This window comes from Atta cephalotes (genome assembly GCF_000143395.1).
Source record: "Atta cephalotes unplaced genomic scaffold scaffold00080, whole genome shotgun sequence".
Lineage (NCBI taxonomy): Eukaryota > Metazoa > Arthropoda > Insecta > Hymenoptera > Formicidae > Atta > Atta cephalotes.
The window spans coordinates 2,470-15,914 of record NW_012130144.1 but is presented as its reverse complement, the minus strand read 5'-3'; the positions used below and the strand labels follow the sequence as shown (position 1 = coordinate 15,914).

General features: G+C 33.7%; 1 protein-coding gene across 1 annotated transcript; it reads left to right on the top strand.

Moving 5' to 3' along the window:
- Nucleotides 1–2,093: 2,093 nt before the first annotated feature.
- LOC105624492 lies at nt 2,094–13,118 on the top strand. The gene is made up of 3 exons (XM_012205850.1): nt 2,094–2,105; nt 12,665–12,739; nt 12,912–13,118. Exons 1-3 carry the CDS (start codon nt 2,094–2,096, stop codon nt 13,116–13,118), a joined length of 294 nt encoding a protein of 97 aa, XP_012061240.1.
- The last annotated feature ends 327 nt before the right edge of the window (nt 13,119–13,445 follow it).

Genomic DNA, 13,445 nt, shown 5'->3' with positions numbered 1-13,445 from the left:
AAACGAGAGGAACACGACTTGGCGTGAGAGAAGGTCATAACTCACGCTAGGTGAATATCGGTTGGAGCTCATAAAAGATTGAGAGGGCGGGAGAGGGATATCCAAGTGGATGAATCTACGAAGATAACTCTTAATATCGTGTTAATTATCCGAGTCAAGGCTTAGGCAATTCCAACTCCCGACTTGGCGTATACTTTATGGAAACGTATCGCGCGAACCGTAACCAAAGGCGGACGTTAAAGCGGGCTTGCCTGTGAGAAAAACGAAAGGTAAGTAAAAGGATTAGAGGCGAATTTCGATAGTCGCTGTAAATCATGCTCTCTTATGCCGCATATAAATATCGCACATTCCTTGGCGCCCTCAAAATCGCCCAAACAAAATTGCACAATGTGCGCAAAATATAGATGAAGGATAGAAATAAAAATTTCACATTCAATAAGAAACTCGTTAAAAAACAAATTATGACAATATTATAATTTTTAACATTTGTTGATCAAGCAGAGAATTTATGGCATACCAAAGTAAAATCCATTCGAGAATTATTATTCTCAGACTTCGAATAAAATTTACGAAACGGGACAAGTAATGGGAACTTAAAGAAATGAAGAAATATAAATTATAGTAGCGACAAGAGTTGTGATAAATTAGATATTAGATATATCGTAATTATTCATGACAGTTATTCTTGGGAAATAATTTTTGATCGACGTTCTATCAACTCGGGCACGAATCTTATTAAAGTATCGACTTGCTCGGCGAGTGCATAGGGCACGCGCGCAATAAGAAAACGAGCGAAAATGGCTGTGGGCGATTGATACCTCGATAATAGAAGTCGAATGGACAGCTTAGCAGTTACATGGGAATTTGCGGTGAGAGCATTCGCGAAGATCATACGCAGAAACATTTCTTGCATTCGTTGGATCCTTTTTGCGGTGAAATCTTATGTGAGAGATCGAAACAAAAGACAAGCAATGTGCAAAAATTTTGCTTTCTACTGTATATTTCAATGATATCTCGGAATTAATATTGAAAATGTGAAAATATGCTCATTTTAAATTAATCAATAAAATAAAACCGATATAAGTTTAATAAAATATAGTTTAATAAAAATATTAATCCTCCAGAGTTGGTAGATCTATTAAATATTATGCAATAATTGTTTGAATACTAAAGATTCTGATGAGTAAAAATTTAGCTTTCTCTATGAAGTAATGTTACAGTAGACAATTACTATTAACTCTTAATTTTTGTATTTATTACTGTAACAATTGCTATTTTATATAAAAATATCAAACAAATTGATTTATGTTACATCTGCAAATTTGGATTATTCTTATTAAAATCAATTTATAATTAATTCATTCTTTTTTATACAAATTATACTATTTCCTTGAAATTAATTAGTGCCTCTTAATCAATATATATATATATATTATATTAAATGATTTTATAAATCTAGTGTGAATAACTATGTTACAAATTTTGACGTCAGCTCTGGAACGTTAATGAAAAAAACATTAATTACATTAACATATAATCAGAAAATTTGTTCAAAAGAATTAGTTTTTAATAAAAGGATAGTGATTCATACAAAATATTTCTCTTTATGAAATAAATATTTAATTAATATTTACGAATATCAAAAGATAATATTTGTAATTTTCTAATTGATTTAATCGAAAATTTTTAACTAAAACCTCACGCAATACAAATGAATAATAATAATTAATAGATGGGTGTGTAAAGTTGGCTCCCACGCTTCAAAATCGGAGTTCTGATAAGAGTTCTGGATAAATTAATAGATTAATTCGAGATATATCAACGTTCAATAAAATGTAATCGGATTCTACTAAGAAACATCTAATCTGCAGAAAGATGACAGCTCATTTCTAGCTTTTCTCTTTAACATAATTGCAGCGATTACGGTGCGAGATCAGCGGGGTCGCTCTGTGATTGCTCGGGATTGACGAGACGATCGCTGTTAAATTCGCGAGCGACGACGCAGTAGAGTCTACAATTCGTCGCAATTAAAGTCCACTGTCGATTGGCATACTCGTCCCGTTATTACGATCAGATAATTCGAGCGTAACGCCATGCCCAAGCAGGTAGGCGGTTCAAGGCCACTACGTGGCCTCTGATGTATCAGATGTGCGGACACGATGATGTACTCTCGGCGATGCATTTTCACTCTCATTTCTCGTCCGAAATTACCAAGAGTAATTGATTCTAGAAATTCTATCCAGTTTGCACTTTGCTTTTGAGAGCGAGAGACGCTCACTTTCTCACATTAAAAAACCTAACATACTCAATTATCGTTTCCGAAACAAATTCTTTCACACGTTTATTCATAGTACATGTATTATTTGGAAAGCCATTGCAAGTACCTGCTACAACCCTATACTTTACTCTCTAATCATACGTTCTATCAAAGTTTCAGAAAACAAGCGTATATAGCAAATTAACAAGGAAATATACGATTAACATGGAAATTGCCTATCAATCAAATTGTATGCTGTTATTCCGTAAATGTGTAGATCCATGTTTCTATTCGCATTTTATTCAGCAAATAAAAGTTAAATTATTTAATTATTAGATTTAACACAACTGAAGTAAAGTTAATAATATTCATTCAATTTCACAAAAAAATATTTTAACATTTTTATTTAATTTTCCTCGACGAAAACGTTCGTTCAAAAATTGTTTTTTACAGACAATTCGTGAAAATAACATTATGATATTTCTAACGATATGTTTATATCATTTATATCGAAATGAATAACCGAAGCGGATGCATTTGTCATGGCCGGTTAAGAACTGAGAAATATGCGGGTTGCCTTTTGGTCATAAAGATTCGAGCATCATTTGTTTTATGCACTTGCCGAGGAGTCTCTATCAATATATATGGCGAACAGCATGCACAATCGCCGCGCCTTTTCTCCGGCTCGAAGTATCCCATAATTATAAGCCCAGTAAAAATCCCCGCAGATTTACGGATCTCTCCCCGCGTATGCGTCAATAAATAATCGAGATACAGAATATTCGGCGATAAACATTTTTCGGTATCACACTCGTTACGCCGCGGGCCACGATTGTCCTTCGAAGATTGCACTCCTCCCCTATACAGGCCTTCTTATGTTCTCCAAACTACCCTTTGTTTATATTCAAGTCTATAGACTCTTCTCGACCAATCCGAAGCAAGTTTCTCTTTAAAGTGTATAACTTGTCCTATTAAACTATAAACTATAAATATTAAACGAAAAATTAAGATGTTTATGTATTTATGAATTAAAAAAAATTTGAAGAAAAAAGTACAAAGTTTTTACTTAATTTCCCAAAATAAATCGCATTTTAATTAAATTTTAACAAGAAATGCATAAAGTATTACATTAAAAAAGGATCTAGTAATGACCAAAATAATAATTATTAAAAAAACTTTGTTTCAATAAAACAAGCAAAGTTTATTAAAATTAAAATAATTTTAATTAAACATTTGGTTAATCAAAATTAACTAAACATTAATTTTACTTTTCTAATTATTATTACGAAACGGTTGATTATTGTCATTATGTTTTAATATTTATTAATTAAACTAATATGCCAAATAAAATGCATTTGGTAAGCCATTACCAAGCTTTTGTTCAGAATATCTCAAATTATCCGAAGAGCCTTTAAATGAAAGAAAGTGCAGCAAGTCTGAAACACCCTGTATGTCGATAGACGATATAAAAATTATGCAATATCTTGTGCTGCGAGGAATTCGAGCGTCGTTTATCAAGCGTCACCATTCGCTTATCAATGTGCAGTACCTTCTCCCGGCTCTTTTCACTTCGGACGTAACCTGCAATTATGTTTTCATACTCGTGGAAAAATCCGCGTCGATTCGCGTATATTCTCGTACAGTGCGCGTGCTTTATAAATAACATGGCGATACACGCCTCGACATATCAGCCTTTTCGAGGTCGGGTGTGTGCGAGCCCGCCGGGCGATATCGTTGGATGTTTCAATGCATCATCTGATGCACGCGAATCACTCCAACCTCCCTTTCGTCGCGAGACGATGCGTGGGCGGCTGTTACGATTCGCCGATAGGCGAATTAAGATTCCGCTATCGGATCGTAAAGTTCGCACATCGTTATTGTTTTATAACACACACAAAGCTGTAGATACGCTGTAGATATGCTGTAGATTCTTGCGAATGTTCCTTTCCAGGCTTTCCCTGGTAAAAATTGTTTTCAGAATTTTTATTGAAACACTTTTCACAAAGAATTTTTTAGTATTATATAAAAAATGCGAAAAATTTTGAACGAAAAATTCCGAAAAAAATTTTTACCAGAGATCCTTCAATATCGTATCGATCAAAAAAGTGTCCGAATTTAATTATGACTCGGGCGACTCCCTGCTGATTCGCGTGCATTCACGTTTACCGAATTAGCCTGATTGATAATTAAAATACCAGACGGCTCCTTGCAGAACGATCGACAATGGCCGCTGCTCTACGGATTATAATTACATCAGAGTGACCGCCGCGGTATGATAATAGTCCCCGCGATTTCGAGAACGCCCAGCCGCCGCGTCGTTGATTGATCGATCGCTTGCTAGTTCGCTGAAAAACGATTGATCGATCGATCAGAAATTGATCGTGCATCAGGGAGGCTTATGTAAACGCCGGATAGGCTCGTTTCGCAAGCAATTGTGAGAAGACCCACCCTGGTACAAGGATTCGCGTCGAGAAGTACGTCGAACACCGACAAAGTGGCGACGTACGTAATCTAAAAATGTGATAATCGTAAGTGCAATGTGATGAAGACATGCACACATACATACAATTTGTAATATGGTGATCTAATTAAGCGAATGGCCTCGATATCAAGAGGCTTTTATGATTCATCTCTCGTTCTGATAAAAATCAATAAAAACTCTCCTAAGAAACGCCCGCAGATTTATGGAATTACGTTTTATAATTTTATGAAAACGATGATGCTGATTAAAGAAAAACGCTACTACATATTAAACAGATAAACCGACATTCAATTCATACATGAATTTATATAAGAATCAAGGTAAACAAAAAATTAAATATTTTTAAAATTAAATAAAAATAACTTTTAAAATAATAAGAGAATTGTGCACAAATTTTTAAACAAATAAAACAATCTATGAAATTTATATATTTTTGATAATATTTTGAGATGGTGATACATATATTCTTAAGACAAAGAACTCTCAAATATCAAAGCGATAAGTTTCTATTTTCAACTCAAAATACTCGATAATTATTCAAAAATTATTAATAAAAATGAGATTAAAAGTAGAAAAATATAAATGACTCCCATCTTTCGTAATAATAAAATAAAATTACTAAATAGAACTGTACGAAATTACTTTCATTTTGACTTTCATTTTGCAGCGTAATAATTAAAGATTAAAATTAGTCTTCCGGAGAAGCTCAATTTATTTCTATAACTTAATCCTTATCTTAGAACATAAATATTACGGTATGAGCAAGTGCATTCCTGCGCGCCTTCGTTAATGCTGCACTTAGACTGCTCGTAGGAACGATTGGTAGATGGAAGCGGATTTTATCGTAGATCGATAGCGCGCGAAGATGATGCTAGAAAGAGGGTAGTTAAAAGATTTACGACGACTCCTAAAGCTCAATAGCATCCAGAGCAGGCAGGATTTGCCGCCATTTATTTTATAAATGCTCCACTTGCCAATTGAAAGAGAGAGAAGGATTAGCCGATCCGTTCACCAACGAAGACGAAAATATGTGAAAGAGTGGCCGAGATCGAAATGATAGGGATAATAAAGAGCGAGGAAAAGAGAGAGAAATAGAGATCAAGGTTTTACAGCGATTTAGCTTTAACAAGTTTCTGCATGCCACTGCGCGATGCAACTGCCTGTTTCGAATGCAACGGACGCGATTCACGCGACAAGTTTTGCACGACTCACTCCACTTCGAAAGTATGAATTGCCGCATCGGGGCTCTGGGTCGCCGAGAGCGAGAGTACCATTCCTCGAGAACCATTCGAGAGAATGACTTTCGCTGTTCGCTTATCGGACGCTTCTCGTAATGGCGAACGATCTGCGGGATGACGGAAAAGCGTTCCGCTCTCGAGGCGAGAATGCAGAGAAAAAGAGTATAATAAAAGCACGATAAGTTTGTATAAATATAACATCACGTAAAGTATGGCATAACATGTTCTAAATCATTGGAGAAGAAAAGAATTATCAATAGAGTAATTTTAAAATATTTATGTAATTTATCTACTATGTTAATTATATTGAAATCAGTTGCAGAACTCAACTTCTTTCATTAAAGCAAAGATCTCTTAAAGAGATAATTAAGATTAGACTTAATGTAAGAATTAAAAGCTAGAAAGGGAAAAAAATCTAAAATATTAAAAAGAAAAAAATATGACCAATAGATTAATTTTATAAAGTATCTATAATTTATCTATTATGTGCTAAAATACATTAAATTCAGCTGCAGAATTCTTTTTTTTTCATTGAAATAATTAAAATTGTACAATATCTAAGAAGTGGTCAATTCTATAAATAATTATAAAGATTATATAAAGATTTCTCAAAGAGATGATTAAGAATGAGTTTAATAAAAAAATTAAAAGCTAAAAAGGGGGAGGAAGAAATGCTTTAGAAAGTTCCCAAAACACATTTCATTCGTCGTTGCATAATTCAATAATGATCGGAGAGAAGCACGATCGATGAAATAGAAATCGTAAATGCGTGGGAGAAAGAGTAAACAGCGAGAATTAAATAATAAGGTACGCAGCAAGACAAGGGGGAATTTTCGCACAATCGTGAATGGAACGCCCGCATCGATCCGTATCGAAGCGTATCGCGATTCGCTTAACGTAACACACCTCCGCTAAGTAAGCGATTTATTCGCGTGCGGCACCTGGACCACCTATAACATATATACACGTAATATATAATATGCGAATGTACGTACGCAGACACATAGCATATAACGAGCGTGAGAAAGTCGCGGTTACGCGAACGATGATTCGATTAAGCTAATGACAGTGCGTGGATATACAATCCGCGAGTGTCCCGAGTTTCCATGGCTATATTCCATTTGCATTATCGATGCAAAAATCGATCAGAGTTCACTTTGCATCATTCGCGATGCGGGGTGCCGTCGAGGCTCCTCAGGGCAGCCGCGTCATCCTCCATCGTGGGATTGCGCTCCCGTTTCGCGCTGATTTCGAATAAGTGCTCTCGTCGATTGAGAATCGCCTTGGGAAACGGCTTCTAATTTCAATCGCCGTAATTCGCGGTCATTATGCACCATCGCGTGGTTACTATCTTACGACGATCTTACGACACGACATGATAAATGCGAAGCCGACTGACGGCGAGAACGAAGGCAATTTTGTGTTCTGTAGATATCGATTTCAGAGTATTGCAAAGTGTAAAAAATCATATAAAGATATTATTAGCTCCCAAGATCTGCCTTGGCCGAATATGGCCTTCTTCACTCATTTATGTTGAACGATTTCAGAGTATTGCGTATACTTAAAACTTTATATGTATATTTATTTTATTTTATTTACTTGAGAACAGCTAAAGTAATTAAAATATTTTTTAATTCAGTCAAATTAATATCAGTATAATGGAAATCTTAAAATCAGGTGACATTAAAATCTTTTTAGGAATGTCTTGGATTACATTTAATCTTATATTTTTATTGGAAAATATTCTAATTATGTTATTGACGTTGAATTCTCTTTGGAAAAGTAAATCTTGTAATATATAATATTTCTACTTTAAAATAAAGTAATTTTCTAGTAAAGCCTATTTTCTAATAAAAATATAAATCAAACGTAATCCAAAACTTTCCAAAAGAGAATTCAATATCAGTTGACTTTATTAAGTTTCTATATTATGAATAAATTAGAAAATATTTTAATTATTTAAGCTGCTCTCGCGAGCAAATTAATCTCCTTACTATAAATTAAAGTAATCAGATTATTTTTAAATTTTTATTTTCTTCTCTAATTAATTTATTTTAATTACTTTAAAATAAAATTTATTTCAATTACTTTACAATAATTTCCAGTAAAAATATAGATCCAAAAATTTTTAAAGAGAAAATCAACGTCAGATGACTTTAAGTTTCCATTATATCAAGAATAGGAAAATTTTCAAGTCTCCGAAAGATCAGATAAATAATTCTAATTAGATTTGACGATTATATGCAATGATACGAAGAAGTAATCGCCTACTTCGATTAATTTCAAATACTGTCTTCGTTATCAGCATCAGCACTTTCTCTAAGGTATCCCGGAGGTTAAGTATGCCATTTATCATTCACGACAGGAATAATTATCTCGTTCGGATATTCAAGGGCAAATCTAATGATGAAGTAATGATTGGTTAACATGTCTCTCTTCAAACAAATAGATAAGTAGGTAACGCATGTGCATTTTTCTTTATATATGTACGCAGAACGCATGCATAACGCATTACATTACAACCGTTAAGATGTTTATTGCATAAGAAAGTGTAAGAGTCCATATCATGTTAAATTTACTTTCATATCGATTTGGTTCAATTTGATTCGCGAGTAGCGTACATGTAAGAGAAAACATTATTTATATGTTATGGCATGGATAGATTGAATACTTTATAGTTTACATAACATTGTTCTTATTATACAGAATGATCTTAAAAATTTTAAGGGATGATTCCTTATATTAATTCAAGGCGAAAATAGTTTGCTTTAAAAAAAACAGGATGTCAAAAAGTTGCAAAAAAAATTGCATTTTTCCAAAATTTTCGAAAACCATTCGAATTATTTTGAAACTTAAAACATACAAGTTATAAAATAATCTAAGCAGTTTTTCGAATTTTTGAAAAAACAAAATTTTTCTTCAACATGAAATTTTCCTTTAACACCTCGTGTGTTTGAAACTAAATTCGGACACATAATCATATAAAGTTTTCGTCTTTAATTAAAAAATATGTAAAAAATTCTTTTAAATCTTTTAGAATAATAAAGAAGAAATTTAAACTCCGAAGAAATTTAAACAAAATATTATTAATTTTTTTAAATTTTCTGTCAATGGGAAATATCTCTTCTTCATCTCAATTATTCATTTTACGTTTCCTGATTTTTAAAATTACTTAATATATGCGATCCATTTTTGTGAAATAATATTAAACATTTTATTTATAAAAATGCAAACAAAAATCTAAAATAGTCAATTTAAAAAGAATCCTAAAAATTGTTAATATAAAATTCTTAATATGAAAAGCGAAACTCCAAGCAAAACATAGAACAATGTGAATTAAGATGTTGCGTGAGATGAGCATCACACGAGTTTGAACTATAACGGTTTATTGTTCAGTAACGTTTGAATCATGATCTAAGCGGAAAATATTTTTACAATTGTACATAGCACAAGCAACATCGAATAAATCGAAAAGGTCTCTTATTAAAGTCCGTACGAAATGACCGGGGTCTTTGAGTCGCGAGAGCCGCTGTCAGCTTATTGTGTTGCATGGGATGCTGCCATCCGTTTATTGGCCTCCCATCAAGATAACAAGACTCCTTTTTTTCCTCTTTTTTCATCCTCGAAAGAAGATCCTACGCCTTGCCTCGCAAGAGAGACAAAACCCCTCATTATGACCGCATCCATAATTAAATTTTATACACGGCGAAAAATACATCACTTTGCTCGTTGCCCGGCAATCAGAGTTTTTACATTATCATTTTATATTATACCCCGTCGAAAATCTAAATGGAGTGATTTAAAAAAAGTATGCGATATGTTGCAAAATGCTAAAATGGTAGTTATACAGCACAACCAGTGTAATACACTCGTCGAAAATAAAAATCGAAAAAGTCGAGTGTAAGGGAAAAGTAATAAAAGACAAAACCAGAAGAAAATTGAGATAAGAAAACATAAAAGTGTAAACACCTCTTTTACATTTTGTTGTCTTAATTTTTGCCTGAAAATTTCATTTACGCTTCTATTATTCTCACCTTACATTCTATTTATTTTCGCCAGGAAAATAACAACAAGATTTAATCACAAAAATGATGTTAATATTTTTCGTGCAGAATTGAATTATACAATCAATAACTAAAGCCCTAGAAAATCAGAAATGTTGAATGGTTTTTTTAAACATTCTGTACTATAGGCACAATCGTACATATATTCTAAATTCTACAAGAACATTATTTTCAAAATCAGGCTAAATATTCTTCTTTCTGATTAATTTTTTAGTTTAGTACTAAATTTAGTATTAACTTAATAATTTAACTGATTTTATTTTACTTTTCTAAGTTTTATGAAAAATTGAAAAGCTTAAGAACACAATATCTAAGAATGTGTATTAACTCGAACTCGGTTCGACCTCAACCCTTCGTTATTTCGCTTCTTCACTCCCGCATTGTTACCAGAGATTTACGTGCCTTTGAAGCGATAAAATACTCGGTCCGCAATTTCTTGGCACTTGAACCGATTGGCCACCTTGCGAACGACCGTATGTATGCGGATGCGTATGTATAAGCATACACACACACACACACACACACACACACACACACACACACACACACACACACACACACACACACACACACACACACACACACACACACACACACACACACACATACACACGCGCGCGCGCACACACACACACACACACGCACACACTACACACACGACACACACACACACGCACACACACACACACACACACACACACACACACACACATGCAAACGCACATACATAAGTGTAAAAAATATCTATATATTTTTTATATGTATGTGTATATTCTTTTTATCGTGAGCCAAGCGACTAGAACCTTTCGCCCTTAACTTGACATATCTCACTTCAAAACTGAATATCGCAGGGATACAAAATATAAAATACATAAAAAATATTTTAAATGAAATATGCAATGTAAAAAAATTTCTTTTTATGTATAGCTTTTTTTAACTTAGAAATGCTTATAAATTTTAATGAGTCATATAAAAATATTTTTAATATATTTTCTTATTTTTATATCCACAATCTTAACGAATATCAAAAAGTATCAACTGTGAACATTGTCGGAAGTAATCGCGTTATCGAAACGAAACGAGGCTACAACATTGGGGAAACATTGGGGAAAAAACATGAACCAACAATAACAAATCGACTTTCGATCGAAGTAAATTTCATTACCGCCCAACTGTAGTACATGTACGGTCAAATAAAATCAATTAAAGGTTATCGTATGTGGCTAATTGACTTACATTAGGAAGATAATCGATTTTCGGGCTATTAATGAATGAAGTTACGAGAACGGATTCGAGCTTGGACGTCGAGATGGATCGTTCTCTTGAGCTTAAGCGCTCCTAGAGTCCAGTCGATGTACCAACGGATGAACTTTGATGGAACTTTCCACGCTCCGACGCTTGACGACAATAATGCGCGATAATCTAATGTCGGGTACTATCGACGACAAAACTATAACTATCTAGTTTAATAAGTTATTCCCAACTTTCCAATTTGAAATTTAATACTATGAGAGAATATTAAAAATATGAAAAAATTTTTGCTCTATACCATCTTTTCTATTTTGTTAAATAACTGTTTTGAAAATAAAACAAATGCATTATTTCAAGCTATATTATATAAATGCTTAATGTTTGTTGTGAATTTATATACATATCTAATTCTGTAATTTTTTATGATGCTACTTTAAGATGCTTATTACTATCAATATCATTGCATTGCTGTCAATTTAATTTGTAATATTATTATATCTCAGTTTAGAATTGCGTTTCAAGACTGAAAATTAAATCTCCGCGTGCAATCTACAGAAATGGAGATATATATATATATACACAAAGTCACTATATATACACAAATGTTATTAAGCACTAAGATCTATCTCGGATCAAATAAGGCATTTTCCTTACGATAAAACACAGGGAAATATTTCTCTCTGATTTTGATGAACTTTAATGTTGTTGTTGATGAACTTTAACGTTGTTGTCTAGACCAAAATAAAAAGCACATATTTTTTGTCTATGTGCATTTTTAAGGGATGCTAATCGATTAGTTTCTTTTGAAACGAATATCACCAAAACTGTGAAATAGAAAAAAATTTTTTAATAAAAGTTCAATAATTTCAATAGTATTTATATAACATTCAAGAGTTTATATAATGGTAAAACTATTTTTAATAAAAAATTGTTTGTAAAAAATGTTATCATTATTATAAAATACTTTTAAAATCATCAAATTTTTATTACAAAAAATTGTTTTATTTTTCATAATTTTGACGATATATTTCATAAGAAAATAACTATTTTTTTTGTTCAAAAAAGTATCTCCCAAAAATGCATATGGGCATGTGAAAAAAGATGTGTTTATTACAGTTTTATTTCGATCTAGACTACAACATACAATATTAAAAGTTCATCAAAATCGGAAAGAGATTTCCTTTTGTTAAAAATCAATCTAATATCACTCATTGTTCTTTTTTTTTGGAAATATTTACATTATTCACGATTTCATTGTGATGCAGATTGGATCAGTTATTGCTTCCAGTCACTAGATCGGAAAAGTTCAACATCTGTAGAACCTTTATGATGATGCTCATTCACTCGTTACCTTTACTTCCTTCCGTTTCAGGTAAGCAAGAGTTGCGCCAGCAACGAGGAATGCGGGCCAGCATCGGTCGGTTGTATTCCTATGGATACGCAGCAGGTGCGAAATAGCGAATTTTGTTATGTACCCGGAGGGAGGTTTCTCGAACAATTTAAACGAGACTAAAGACAAAAGAAAACAGAGAAACGAAAATGCAAAAAAAATAATATAGAAACACAAGAGAGAAATACCGACAGAACCGGGTGAAATAAATTCGGTTATTTCGTTTCAGATTTGCATAAGTTGCTGCGACCTGAGCTACTGCAATATCGAGTCGCCCACCAACGCCACCAATGCGATCTATTCCCGTCAACGACGCGCCAAGTCGAAATCGAAGCGCAAACGGCCCGGTAGAAACGGGGTCGATGCGGCGACGCGACTTTACGGATCCAGCTTGCTCTGGCTTCCCGCCTCGCTCTTCTATGCATATCATTGCTGAGGAAGTAGTAAACACTACTAACCGCGCACGCAAAGCGGACAGCGCGGAAATCGCGCGCGAATCGCACGCTGCGACGGTACCATCGCGTTAAACGACGTGACTCGCCGATCTTTCTCGATCGAACGTTCTTCCCTGTGATTTTTTCTGTAGTGTCACGCTCGCCTAAACCAACGCCGCCGTCTAATTCCGACCAAACTTTCTGACAAACTTCCGCGGAATCGTAGGAAATCTATTCCGTGTTCGATTTTCCACCCTCGCCGAGACTAATCACGGCGACGATTAGCGTCCAATTATTTGGAAAGAAAACGCTATTCCTCTATTTTTCAT